The sequence below is a fragment of the Opisthorchis viverrini genome, assembly GCF_000715545.1.
Source record: "Opisthorchis viverrini unplaced genomic scaffold opera_v5_80, whole genome shotgun sequence".
Taxonomy (NCBI): Eukaryota; Metazoa; Platyhelminthes; class Trematoda; order Opisthorchiida; family Opisthorchiidae; genus Opisthorchis; species Opisthorchis viverrini.
The window spans coordinates 858,301-871,376 of record NW_008751735.1 but is presented as its reverse complement, the minus strand read 5'-3'; the positions used below and the strand labels follow the sequence as shown (position 1 = coordinate 871,376).

At 44.9% G+C, this 13,076-nt stretch overlaps 1 protein-coding gene across 1 annotated transcript in view; it reads left to right on the top strand.

Annotated features, from left to right (window-relative positions):
- Positions 1 to 10,082, top strand: part of T265_04661 (hypothetical protein) — a gene marked incomplete at both ends in the record, with an annotated part of 18,140 nt that extends 8,058 nt beyond the window's left edge. The window contains 5 exons of the mRNA XM_009169452.1: positions 1,672 to 1,982; positions 3,552 to 3,650; positions 3,733 to 4,058; positions 7,839 to 8,120; positions 9,542 to 10,082. Coding sequence (XP_009167716.1) covers positions 1,672 to 1,982; positions 3,552 to 3,650; positions 3,733 to 4,058; positions 7,839 to 8,120; positions 9,542 to 9,663 — 1,140 coding nt within the window. The remainder of the gene's footprint in view (positions 1 to 1,671; positions 1,983 to 3,551; positions 3,651 to 3,732; positions 4,059 to 7,838; positions 8,121 to 9,541) is intronic.
- Positions 10,083 to 13,076: the final 2,994 nt, after the last annotated feature.

The window sequence follows — 13,076 nt, the reverse complement described above, 5'->3', positions numbered from 1 at the left end:
ATAACTAAACGAACTTTATGTTTGTACGGCAGTGAAGCATCAGTGCCAACACTGATGTTGCTGTCATTGATGATGATGATGATGACCTCCAACTTTCAACAGCTATGTTCAATTGCTTGCTTCTGGTGTGTTGGTGAAAAACGTCTTTTGGTCGATTGTATGGCGCCTTACCCAATATTCGGGTATCATTCAAGAAACGCGTTCTAAATTAAGGTTTTACTGTAGAGTTTTCTCGAACATTCCGAATATTTCTTGAGGGGAACGACAAAGAGAGTGCCTTTTCAACAGGGCAACCTATGTAATCACTGTTTAGAATTGGCAGAATTCAAGATCGCTTCAGCTTGCTTCAATAACTGGATTCGTCAGGTGTGCTGACATGGATTCGAATCTGCGTTTTCCAAATTTCAGGGTTGCCTGAATCTTTTCCTGCCCCTCATCAACATCTTCGCCGGCAACAACTCCAGCGTTGATCCGAGCTTTACTCGACTAACTCATGCTATCGTTTGGCTGGATAACCAAAGGAGGAACCAGAAAATTACAACTGTGAAATATATGAGAGGCACTCAATAGTGGATAGGGATTTAAGCTCGGGAGTAGAACCTTCTAGGGGTGCCGATTCCTTGTTAGTGATATCCGTTTACTATATAACAAACCACCTGTGAGGGTTATCATCTGGCCGTCGCACATTTACTATTTCGTGCCTTCCCATCAATTTTGACTGGACATTAGCGGCCCTTAGTCATCAACACACCCGCCTCAATTTAAACGGTTGATGCGCCATAAACTACGTGCACATATGTAGTGGTTCGTCCGCCGCCAACCGACATTTCCAACTGTGATACCAGACTTTGAGAGGGATGTCAAAATCGTGTATATCCCTAACGGGTGCAACCCTTCGGAATCCTTCGCCAACCTTGTTGAAATGTGGTTCACAACAACGTATGCGCGTTCTTAGGCGAGTGGAGTACCTTAGCCTCTTCATCTACTCGAAATTTTTTTACTATATTAACAGCTTTTGGTGCCTCGCGTATTTTTTGGTAAACAGATAGGGAGTTCATCATTATGGTGCTTTCAAAATCCTTTTAATTAAGACATTTTAAACAGGGGTAAGTAGACTTACGCCCTGTAGCTGATTTTTTCCTGGCGGCCTATAGGCCAAACTGGCAGATGCTTTTGGAGGTCTTCCGACCAATGGCGTTTATAAAAAATGGTCCAAAACATAGTCACTCCTTACCACTCCTCCACAAGTTTGTGACCAATGTGACCAATACTCGATACACAACCCCAAGAAAACCAACCATCTCCTGCAGTTCGTAACGCTAAGCCCCCCATTTCCCAACGTCTTCAGTGTCTGCTGAAGCCACTTTACATCCCGTGCACAATTGAGAACTGATGATGACGAGAATGAACTCTTCTAATTGTTCTGTTTCACTTCTCTCCTCAACCTTGACACTGAGGTCATTTTATTTGCTTAGAACCATGGATTTGGCGCACGAGATACCCAATCTTTTTGGGAGTTAAATAATGCCGATCCGAACCCCCATACTGTCAATTTCAAATTGACGGGTGGCCTCCATTCGGACCTTAGGAACCACAGTGTAGCAGACCAGTTATTTTGCCGTACCAAAGAATACGTCCTTTCATGTCACCGAATTCGACTTCTCCCTTTAGATCCGTGGCTCCGTTCCACTCTTCTGGAGTCAAAAACCCAACCTGCGATACAAACCCGCAGTTCTTTTGGGTGGTAGTCAACTGACTTCCTTCTCCGTGACTGCTCCCGTGGAATCAGGACAAAAGGTCGACGAGGCTAGCTTACAGGTTGCGCAATCGGCTATAGCACGCCACCACTTCAATCAACTAATCTACACCTATGGTTACGGGCGACAGGTGATTATAAATCTACTAAATCAGACTGGTATGGAACGCCCTCTGGGACGTGCGTTTGCCGAGGCCACGATGAACTTGGACGAGAATGAAGTGAAGTAAGTGGTCTGTTGTCATTCCCTATCTTTTGTACAAATGGACTCATTTTTGGCTCCCGCATATAGGGGGCAATTTTTATCTATCTGTCGCCCATCGGCAACCTGTCGGTACGATAACGATTTTAAAAACAGAATCCTAAATGTTGTGCGTTCATTGTGTTGAAAATACATACATGGAAGCCGATTGTTCATCTTGCGATTGTTTTTACTAAAAAAAACCAGGGACGTCGAGCCTTTCAGTTTGAGATGCTCGTTTCCACATGGTGTAAAGAAAACGCAGACCTCAACAGCCGTGACGGTGTCCCACGAAAGCTCTGAATTACTCCCAGAATGCTCAATGGCGGCTGCAGTGTTCGGTACGAGACTGGAGCTAAAGGTGCCAGTATCGTTCGATTCAAAATATGACACTCCTCCACTGAATCGGCACTCCTGTAGTGATGACATTTTATACTCCTGCTAACTCATTAGGGCAAGACCACCCCCAAGTCCTACAGCAACCAGCTTTGGGCACATTTCTGAGAGCGCTTTTCCTTTGTACGGGCTTCTCCGCTTTATCCACTGGGTTCATATGTTTGTTCTTCGTTTGTTAAGTTTAGCCTTGAACGAACAGCAGGTAGATGGACAGATGTGGGGCCTCTAGCGTTGAAGTGAATTACTGCATCGATCTTTGATTACCACGTGATGCTATCAGCCCGTCAACCTGTGCCAGCACGCTATGCATATGAGCAACTGTCTGAGGGAAAAAAACTGTTTGTCAGATCAATTTTCACAACGGTAACGCGTGCATACCAATCTGGATGTGAGGTCATACTGTTGGTGTGTAACACGCCGTGGCTTAAGGCCCGTCGTTTTGGGAGGGTATACTCTTGTGACACCCATTAAATCCAGCAGTCTATCAGATTGCTTCTTCTTTAGGTGACGATTCTCTTGAAATAAAATTATTTTAGAAACTTATACTGCTACCTTAACCACTTCAGGAATTTCGCGGCACGTAACTCCTATAGTCCGACCATCATCTTTCACCCACTTGTTTAAGCCGGAACTCATAAATTATCATCACAGTTGGTAGACACATTGTTCTGTCATATAGACCGTGGGTCAGCCCTAAAAGATGCATAATGTCTGGAAAGTCATTTGCCAGTCCGCTCGTCACAAAAGCGCGAGTCTCAATGCAAGGTGTGATACAACGGACAAACTGTCAAGTCAACGAAAGGTTACTCTGGCCATAGTAACAGGTTATCTGCCGTCACACCACGTCGTATGGCAAATAGAGGACCAGCTGGATCTGTTATCGAGTTTTGTCTCTAAAATGCCACAAATTAGGAGGGCAGTCAACTAGTCTTGAGGTAAAATGTTCAAGTTCACTTGGCGTGAGCGAAAAGACCTACATGAAAGTGGATTCGAAGCAGCCACAATTCTGCTTCCCGGACAGGGAAGCCAGTTGTCTGTTACAACCGTACATTTGAGCTTCACTGCGGTTGATTCCATAACATTCCGTTATTCAAGCAGATTATACAAACTCGTTGTCTTGCGCCTTGTTTAACCTCTTCTGTCTTTAACCTAATTCAGATACGAAAGCTTTGACTTCCACCGTGAATGTGGGTCAACGCGATGGGATCGACTAAGTATCCTTCTTGATCGTCTCATTCCTGACCTTCTTGCATCCGGGTAAGTTGTTATACCTTATATATTCTTTCTTTACCTTGTTCTAGCATTAATTTCTCTCGACGCCCTATTTTCCTCTGTGCAGACAATTTCATCTGGATTTGAACCACTCCAAAGTTGTCAGTAGACAAACCGGTGTGTTCCGAAGCAACTGTATTGACTGCTTGGATCGCACCAATGTGGTACAGTCAATGCTTGCTTGGTGTGCCCTTGAAAGGGCACTCATCACCATCGGCCAACTCAGCCCACAGTCAGCCTCGACATCAGCTTCCTCGAGTACCAATTCCGCTTTAGCTCAGATGTGGCCTGGTTTTGGATTCCGGTTCCGGTCTGTTTGGGCAGATAATGCTGACTACTGTTCACTTCAGTATACCGGCACCAGGGCACTAAAGACGGACTTCACGCGGACAGGTATGACTACGATGGACTGTCTGTTTCACTTCATAGTTCGACTTTCATATGTTGACCTCAGTTCCTCCATCTACAGTTTATCGTAGCTATTTACATGCACAGTTCGGTATGCCTGTGGTGTCGATCGACTAATGTCACGGCTGTGAATCCTCTTCTTGTGAGAAATAAGTCACTTCTCCACTCGTGAAAGTTGAACCAGCTTGGCTGACTAGTTCAAACTGACTGATTGAAAAATGTGTCCGCACACCATTTGGGAATTCCACACTAGCAGTCTTGTCAGCTAGTATGAATGTCTGAAAAGCAATATGCAGAGCAAATCGCCGGTGGGTTCGGTCGGGAACGGCTACTACAGAGGACATTGTATAGGGTTTACTCGTGAATCAAAGTCTATCAAATTGCATCAAGGTTGCTTTTGTCTATGGATATGCATGAACTTATTTGTCACCACTAACTAAATACGGACTTGTCTGATGATCATATTGCTTCCTCCTAGCGAACTTACGAATCAATCTCTTCTCACAAAGAGATTTTTGGAAGGCGCTATAACAAAACTTGATAATTTTCCAACTGTCTTGCTCTCACATCAGTATTGTATCCGTTAACGAAGGTGAGCCTCGTAATCCAACTGATCTCATCCAAGTAAACTGTAACCAGAAAGTTAAAGTGGCCATTCCGCAACTTACAGTGTCGTTTTATTCGGTCTCCGTGAGATCTTTCTTGTTTGGGACTTGTGTTTTTACTGATCTCCAACCGAGTCGCTCCTTTTATTTCTCCTTCGATGGCCAGTTGAACAGAAAACGCCAGTTTTTATCACACGTGGTAGGATAATTGGGGTCCTCAGTTATTAGCGTAAATTTTACCATTTCACTCTGAAATCACACGCGGAAGCTGCGATGGATAAATGCCACAACAACTGGCTAGGTTTTCGAGAAATATGCTCATTTGCAAATCAATTTGGTTCTCACGAAAGACTCAACTGAATTCCTCGTTTATGATATTCTACAACTGAATTTGCTGTGCACAGACCGCATCATGTTTCAGTTAGCACGATATTCGAGATAACGCAGTATATTTCCATAAAGGAAACTACTCACAAGGTTGCTGAAAACTCTTCGACAGGTTCAAGTAGAACATAGGGTTGACGGAAACCTGATGGGACCCAAGAAGGGCGAAACCGGTCGTGGGCTGTCAAAGAGTCTTCGGCAACCTTGTGAGTAGTTTCCTTTTATGAAAACTGGCCAGGTTGTTTAAACGTAGTATATTAAGATAAGTTTTTTGCTTCGAATTCCTTTCTACGGAGATACTCGGTGCGAGCAGACTGCTTATCATACTGTTTCCTCCGTCCTATCATCAAAGTCCAATAACCAGAGCAGAAGTGCTTCCCGGGCGTTCAGCCCAGTTTGTCGAGTACTCACTGGGTGAATGGTCGGACCATGCAGCAGTTCGTTTTTGTATATTTGTTTTGCTCCAGATTTGGGAGATGCAAAGTCCCAGCACAACATTGATCGGAATCCAACCCAGTCCTAGTGTTTTGATGTTTTTGATGTTCAAGTTTGTGTGATCGGTTAGTCCCATCAGCTCGCGAACAACAAAGCTATCCTGCTTATGCCCCACTTCACCTAAAAACTTTCAGATGTGGTACCCTTGTCTGGCGCATTTCATAGTGCTAAACACTCGCGCGAGCTGACGACCGAGCGTCTGAAACACCGCTCACATCTGATTCGAACTTCATATCTGTAGTACCGAGTTGACTGGCTTTTAAGGAGAAGAACACACGCTCTAGGCAGACGATTGACTGCATAGACGACACCATTTTGGTCAACTGTTCCAAATACCAAAACACTTCCTGCTTTGCTGATCTCGCTTCGCTCAATAGTATGCAGGATGTAATCGATGTAGTGGCTTGGTAGCGTGGGATAACATGCAAGCTAGCAGTCCATCGCTTAGGCAGGGGAACATGGCTAGCTATGGACCCAATGACATTCATGAATCATTTTTTGCCTTCGGTTCATTGCTACTTTACCCCTTCATTTGTAATGAGAACACATGTAATCAGTGTGCTATCATTTCTGTGTACAAACTCTATCACCTAGTTGTCGCTGAACAAAACTGTGATATCTGGAAGCACTCTGTACTGATTTTCAGGCCGCTTACGATTTCGGCTTACAATTCCTGATCGAGCTCACTTAGTGGATGACACAGTATCGGTCACATGATGCTTTGATTACTGGAAGACAGCAGCCATAGGCTCCGTTTGCACACATGGTACATATGAGTGGAAGTGATTTCTTTGTTTATACGCGCCAAGACGTCCGACTACTAATAGACACTTAGTGATAGTCTCTGAGATGTGTTCTAGCTTACAAACTGGCCAGTTCAATTCTGATCCGCCACGTCGGTGGTCAAGGTAACCGAAACTGTTGATACAAGCTCTACTCATAATTTCCTCCCAGGTTGGTTTCGTCAAATAACCACAAAAGAACTCATTTCCCAATTGAATAAGTCCTGTGTTTAGAGGACAGAGCTGACCTGTGAGGTCTATTAGACTTCTTTTATCACAGACACGTTCTAACACGATATTCGCTAACAAGAATCCGCTCTAGTCAAATAACTACCTGTGCATCTTTCGGCTCCTCTTTCACCCACAACATATCAGTATGTTGAATTAACCTTCGACTCGCCGTGACTCAGAATAGTGTTCCAAAAAATTGATTGATTCTTGAATTTATTGACCCGGGCTTCCCAGGATAGAACTGCACACCTTTAAAAGTATGACTGAGGTATGCAGGGGGCGAGATGGCCCAAGTGGTTAGAGCCCGAATTTAATGACCGGAAGGTCCGTGGTTCGGATCCGACCTTCGCCACTCGACTTCCCCTGTCAAGGCTTGGGCAACCTGGCAGTATCCCAGCCCTCGTGCTTCCTTCGGGTAGCATGGCAGCTAGGCACCGGAAGGGTGTTACAGCTGAACGCTATGCAGAGCTCCGAAATTTTTAGAAGAATCATAGCAAGCATTTGATGGCTGCCTCCATGTGAGGTTACCAGGTTTGAAGTAGACATGCTACCCTTCGTAACGTAAAAAAAGAGTTTTCACACTAACTGCTTCATAATCTCTTGCAACTTCAGCAACCAGTTATCCCGTTTAGTCTATTGTTTTTTCGTTATTCTGATTACTCCGATCCCATTCAAAGCATCATGCACTAGATCTAGGCACAATAACGCTGTGTTCTATGGTAATCCAGCGAAACTAAATGTTCCACACATCGTCCCGTGTTTTCATCTTCGTTCGTGCTGCATTCCATACAAATATTCTCATACTGGACGTATCTCTTCGCCAAAGAGTGCAGATCAATCGGATCACTTTGCTATCCGCGCGAGGTTTAAGGTTAACAAATAAACATCACCCGATAAATAAGTTGTTGGAGCACAATTCATCTCGAACTTTCAAGTGTTAATTTGCTTGATTTAAGTGGTCGGTTAAACGTTCTAAAACCACGACCCTTCGGTAGATTTGTGACGGAGGGCTACTGTATATCCACAAAACTACAGGAAAACCGACACTTGAATTTGAAGAACGTCTCTTTCCCCACAATCGGTCTTCTTGTGGCTTCGGTGCATTTACGCGTTCATTTCTGGTAAGGTTCACCTGCAGCAAGTGCCACTTTCGTAACCCCAGAAACTGGCCCATCTTCTACTTCATCCGAGTCACTGATTCGTTGTTTTTTGCTCTTTCATTAGCATCAGTTATACCTCAATGCGTTTCTTCATCTCTGACCTTCTAGGTAAGCGAACACTACGGGGCATGCTGATGGATGGTTATCATTCCCTGTTGCGGTACTACATGAACAATTTCACGGATGGTTTTCGTCAAGATGCGATGCACCTCTTTTTGGGTCAATATCTGGTTCACGATGCTGACGGAACCCCAAAACCCCTTACTGGGCCGGGCGGTCGTGGTCGGAGAGGTTCCGGTCGGGCCGACACAGAATGGCGCACGCAATTTCTGCCATTGGTATTCACCTTCGCTTTGGCGATGTCAGTTCTTTGCGTTGCTGTCCCCACAGGTCAGTCTACCGGCGATGATCTACATTAAGTTCCGTTCTCACGTACAACTCTGCCTTACTGCACTGACCGACATAGAGTTCAATGCTATGGACTGCAAGGGAAGAGACAGACTGTATGGGCGAGAGTATGATTTGGGAAGCGCAGCTTAATACGCCAGTCGAGAGGCACACTTGTTATATTAGCAGCACAAAAATGAGGCATTGTCTCGATGTTGAGAATAGTGTTTAAAGCCAGCATTCTTGTTAAACAAGGCAAGTAGGTATATAACGATTTACTAGACTTGATAGGGCAGTGTAAGGTAGGGATTGAAGGTTTGCAGGGCAGTTGCAGCTAGCATGGGAAGGGGTGGAGAACTCTGAAACGAAACAGAAACCGAGCTTTTCCATGAACCAAAGTTGCAACTAGTTTGATGTAAGAGATGATCTGGGAAGATCACTGGAAAACTCACGGGTGTCTATGTAAAGAAAGGAGTGTGGGCTAAGCGGAACACTGAATCAGACAGATTACTCAACGGCTCAGTGAACCATGGATCACACCCCTACCTTCGTTTATTTATATACCCGTGAGTGTCCACAAGGACGCACCTGACTCCTCTCTGCTGCCATGTAAATCGGTTGAACAATTATGGGGGATGAGCGGAACGGTCAGGTGATTGGTGGGCTGGGGCTAGGTCCGTTGGAAAATAGGACATCGGAGCTAAACAGCGGAGGGACAGGTAGACGTTTGGGACGGTTGAATATAACGACTTTTGACAAATCCAAACTGAAAAATCGCAAAAGTGGGCAATGAAGTGCAGGTTGCATCATTTCGCTGGTGCAGTCGCTAACTGGGTGAAGTTCATTTGAACAGGGACAAATTTTGTGGAATGGAAGCTAGACAAATCAGTAGACAACAAGGGATTCTGGACAGAAGGTAGGCAAGTATGAGCGATGGACGCTTTATAGGGTGTGTCTTACAGTTTCTGAGGAAGGAGTTCAGCTGTAGGACCCAGTAGACGATTTCTGAATGTTGAGTCCACTAGTGGTTGGTCGTCGGATCTTCCCGGTAATTTGATTCAGTTTTTATACATGCTGCAGGAAATGAACAAGGAATGCTTTATCTATTGACTGATATCCGTATGTCCAGTGTGCACACAGTCATAACCGTCTTAATAACGGAAATACCATCTTCCGACCACAAGCATTCGTTGTGACTTAGTCCGATGGATATTAAGGTATTCTTTGTTCATGAGTGGGCTCAAGTAGGAACTCTTGTGTGTGGTGCGGATGTTCGTCACCAATGGTTTAGAGTTATTGCCTGCCATGGTGGTTGTTGCAGACTGCTCACCCGGCCGATTGGTTGGTTGTACTTTGTTACTACGCCTTGCGGATAGGCCGTTTGTCGTACTCAGTTTTGTCCACTCTTTAAATTTACTTTGCAGCACACTGGACCGAACAGGTCACGTACGTGCTATTTTGGGGCACTGCGTCTGTTCTCTCCGCGTTCGCCATATTCGCCTACGGTGAAGAGTTTGTTGATCGCCCTCGCTTCTGTCCGGACTAAACCGGGACAACACCGTCAGAGCCTGTGATCATATCCTTCTGTCCGGACTAAACCGGGACAACACCATCGTCAGAGCCTGTGATCATATTTCTAGGTTACCCTCTTCGCTGCTGGCATATTATAGCTCTTATTGCCCAGTCTGGAAAGCATTGATGCCCTCTTGTCTCGTCTTACCTTGAGCCCGATGTGCACTGTTTTTGTCTTTCAGCACTATTGCCACAAATCTGAATGTAAATCCGAATATTGGTGTTCTTCGTATCACTGCCTACAGTGTTTTGAATGCTTACTTCTCAGTATTTGTACTGTTCTTTGATTTGTCTAAAAGCCAAGGATTCTTCTGATTCCTGCTTCACTTTAAAATACCGTTCCTTTCAGTTCGGACATTTGCAGATAGAAATGTCTGGTTGGTTTATGTCCCGACCTAAAGCTGTTACATTGTCGTGGTGGTTGGGATTCTTTGCTGCAATGATTCTACTTGTGGGAACCCCGGGACTCAGTTCATCAGTGGTTACTAACACTGGCAGAAATGACCTAATCGCGCGGTCAGTAATGCTCACACATCAAAGCTATCGCCCTCAATGCGTAGTCACAAGTTCCCCAACGAATCAAACATGTCATCGCCTCCAAGGATTGGCTATACTCTCCCACTTTCTAGTGATCGAAACTGTAGCAGCTGGAACCATTGTGCCTATAGCAGACAGTTTATTGCTGATAATTGATTGAACTGATTGATGAGTTGTTCTTTGGTCCAATCATATGTGGTCTACAAGGACGAATGCACAAATTCGGAAACCTTCGACTTGTGGACCAGGTTCGAGCAGACATAGTGGGATAACTATGAGCATACATTCCGTCACAGATGCCTAAGCGTTCCAAATATCTAGCACTCCGAAGAGTCGAAAGTTTGAGATCACCTTAACGGGACGGTCGTATACGGAACATCAGGTCAGTAATGCTGAAGCATGCCAGGTGATTCTTCTGGAAGATAGATCAGCTGGTCGCACTTTACAGGTTACCCTGGCTAGGCCATGTGTTTTCTATGTCAGAAGACCGTTCGCCTCATATGGCTCCAATGGAGAGAATCCTGTGGCAGTTAGTTCATGGCTTGTCCACGTTGCGTTAGCAATAGCCTTCCCTCCCCGACTGGGAGCCCTTGCACAAGACAAATCAATAGTTAGTGACCTTGACAGATATGACTGTGTCATGCAGCCAATAGTGGTCTTGCGTCCAAGCTTCCACCTTCACTGCGTTGCTCTCACTGCCTACCACATTAGATGACCTTAACCACTAGGTTAATGAGCCGCTTGTGCCATTACCTCCAATGCGTGCCTCTCATTTTTTTGTTCTCATCCTTGGTGAACGAAGGCGTATTGGCTGGGACCATTGCATCTCGGTGCATAGTTTCTGAGCCTAAGAACTGAAAGTCTTATTCAACGTCCTACTGTCGTCATATTTGAATTGAATACGTAGTCACCATGACAGCAATTTCGAAGAGATGTAAGCATTTAATGTTTGGGTTGTGGTAGGACTGCAGGCTAAGATCACTGAAAACCAGCTGGCACGATGGAGGGTATAAAGTGTGGAAATACATGAAGTAGGTTTCATCTAAAGTGTCGTTGGTTGAACCCTAACAAAGTCTAGCCAAACATAGAAGAATCTCCTGAATGGACAGACTGTACATAAGTTTGCTGGAAGCTTCGGTACCCCATGACTGCTTTGGTCTTTCGTGGTGCTCCTCAGGTAGACGCAGTTCCAATCCGCCAACTAACTTTATGTTCTTGATCTCTCTGTTTCTGGACAGCTAAGATCACTGAAAACCAGCTGGCACGATGGAGGGTATAAAGTGTGGAAATACATGAAGTAGGTTTCATCTAAAGTGTCGTTGGTTGAACCCTAACAAAGTCTAGCCAAACATAGAAGAATCTCCTGAATGGACAGACTGTACATAAGTTTGCTGGAAGCTTCGGTACCCCATGACTGCTTTGGTCTTTCGTGGTGCTCCTCAGGTAGACGCAGTTCCAGAGTTTCCGCCAACTTTATGTTCTTGATCTCTCTGTTTCTGGACAAAACCGATTTAAGGTGTTAAAGGACCACAGTCTGCGTCAGGCACCGTTTTGATGGACCGTAAAGGATACGTCATTACGGTTCATCGCGTCGGCTTTTTTTGTTGGCGGTTCTTGGCACTTCATTACCCGGTAGATTTGAGTTGCTGACGGGACAGTTTTGTTGTAGCGTTTCCTCGTAAGATGTGAATAAAACGTTGCGGTCTGGTGGGGTCGTTTCTACAAAGTTGAATTGCAGTGAGAGAAATTCCGCGCTCTTGAAATGATCCGGAGGCGAGCCGGAACATCACGCGCAGGCTACGAACCAGACGAAGTCATCTTGATTTGTCAGACTGTCAGCCAATCAGATGGAGCATTTATAGCTCGGCCCTTCTTTCCCCCTTCATGAAGATTCTAGTACGGCCTCGTGGAACATTCTGTGATGATCCTATAAATACGGTTGTAGTAATCTTTTATCTCCATTAAGGACTGCCTCAAGCTACTGTACCATTCGATGTACTGCAATGGGCGGAGCAGGAAGCCAACGACCGACATAGAAGTTGAACTGCCGTTAGCAAGTTACAACACCGATCGAGCCGAGCAATTAAATCACCGAGTTGCAGAATACCATATGCCAGTGTTGACACTGGTGATTTGCTGACATTTGTATCCTCAACTGCTGACAAATGTTAAAATAGTTCACCGGGATGAATAACTTCGCCTTTTGGTAACTTTCGCACGTCGTCAAGGTCTTCAAAGATTCGAATTTTAAGTGCAGTTGCTACTTCATGCTAATGTGTTGTATTAGTAAACCGCCGTCAAATGAAAACATTCACGCTAATCTATGTGCACTACCTAGGACGATACGCAAAAATGCAACTGGGATATCTTTGGGATTGGACAGCCCTCATAGTACAACCGTCGAGCGTAGAACGACTAGCCTACTTGTTGTCCGAAAACCTAGTTTTCCTGAATTGTCACGGTGGAGTAGTTTTACTGAATTGTCACGGTGGAGCTAATCAAATAATCCACGCAAACGGGAGCATTGCTGATTTAGTCGTCATGTGTCTACTTGTTTGTCCGTATGTACTTCTCGATGTTGTGATTTATCAATCATCGTTTGACCGACAACGCACCCTGGGTTGTGGTGTTGACGCTAATTGATGTCTATCACATCCAAAAAGCTACCTGCGTTTCGGATTACGCATAAAAAAGCTTCCGGGATGGGTGTTGTCGTTACAGGAGTCGTAGGCGTGAGCTTTGTACAATAAAAATCCAGTCACTTCGACTTTGAACTTTGCGAAGCTCTTTACTAGTGTTCTTTTCGAAAGGAAATTCCGGTATCCCCTGAACGTTTTTCTTCGAGTAGAG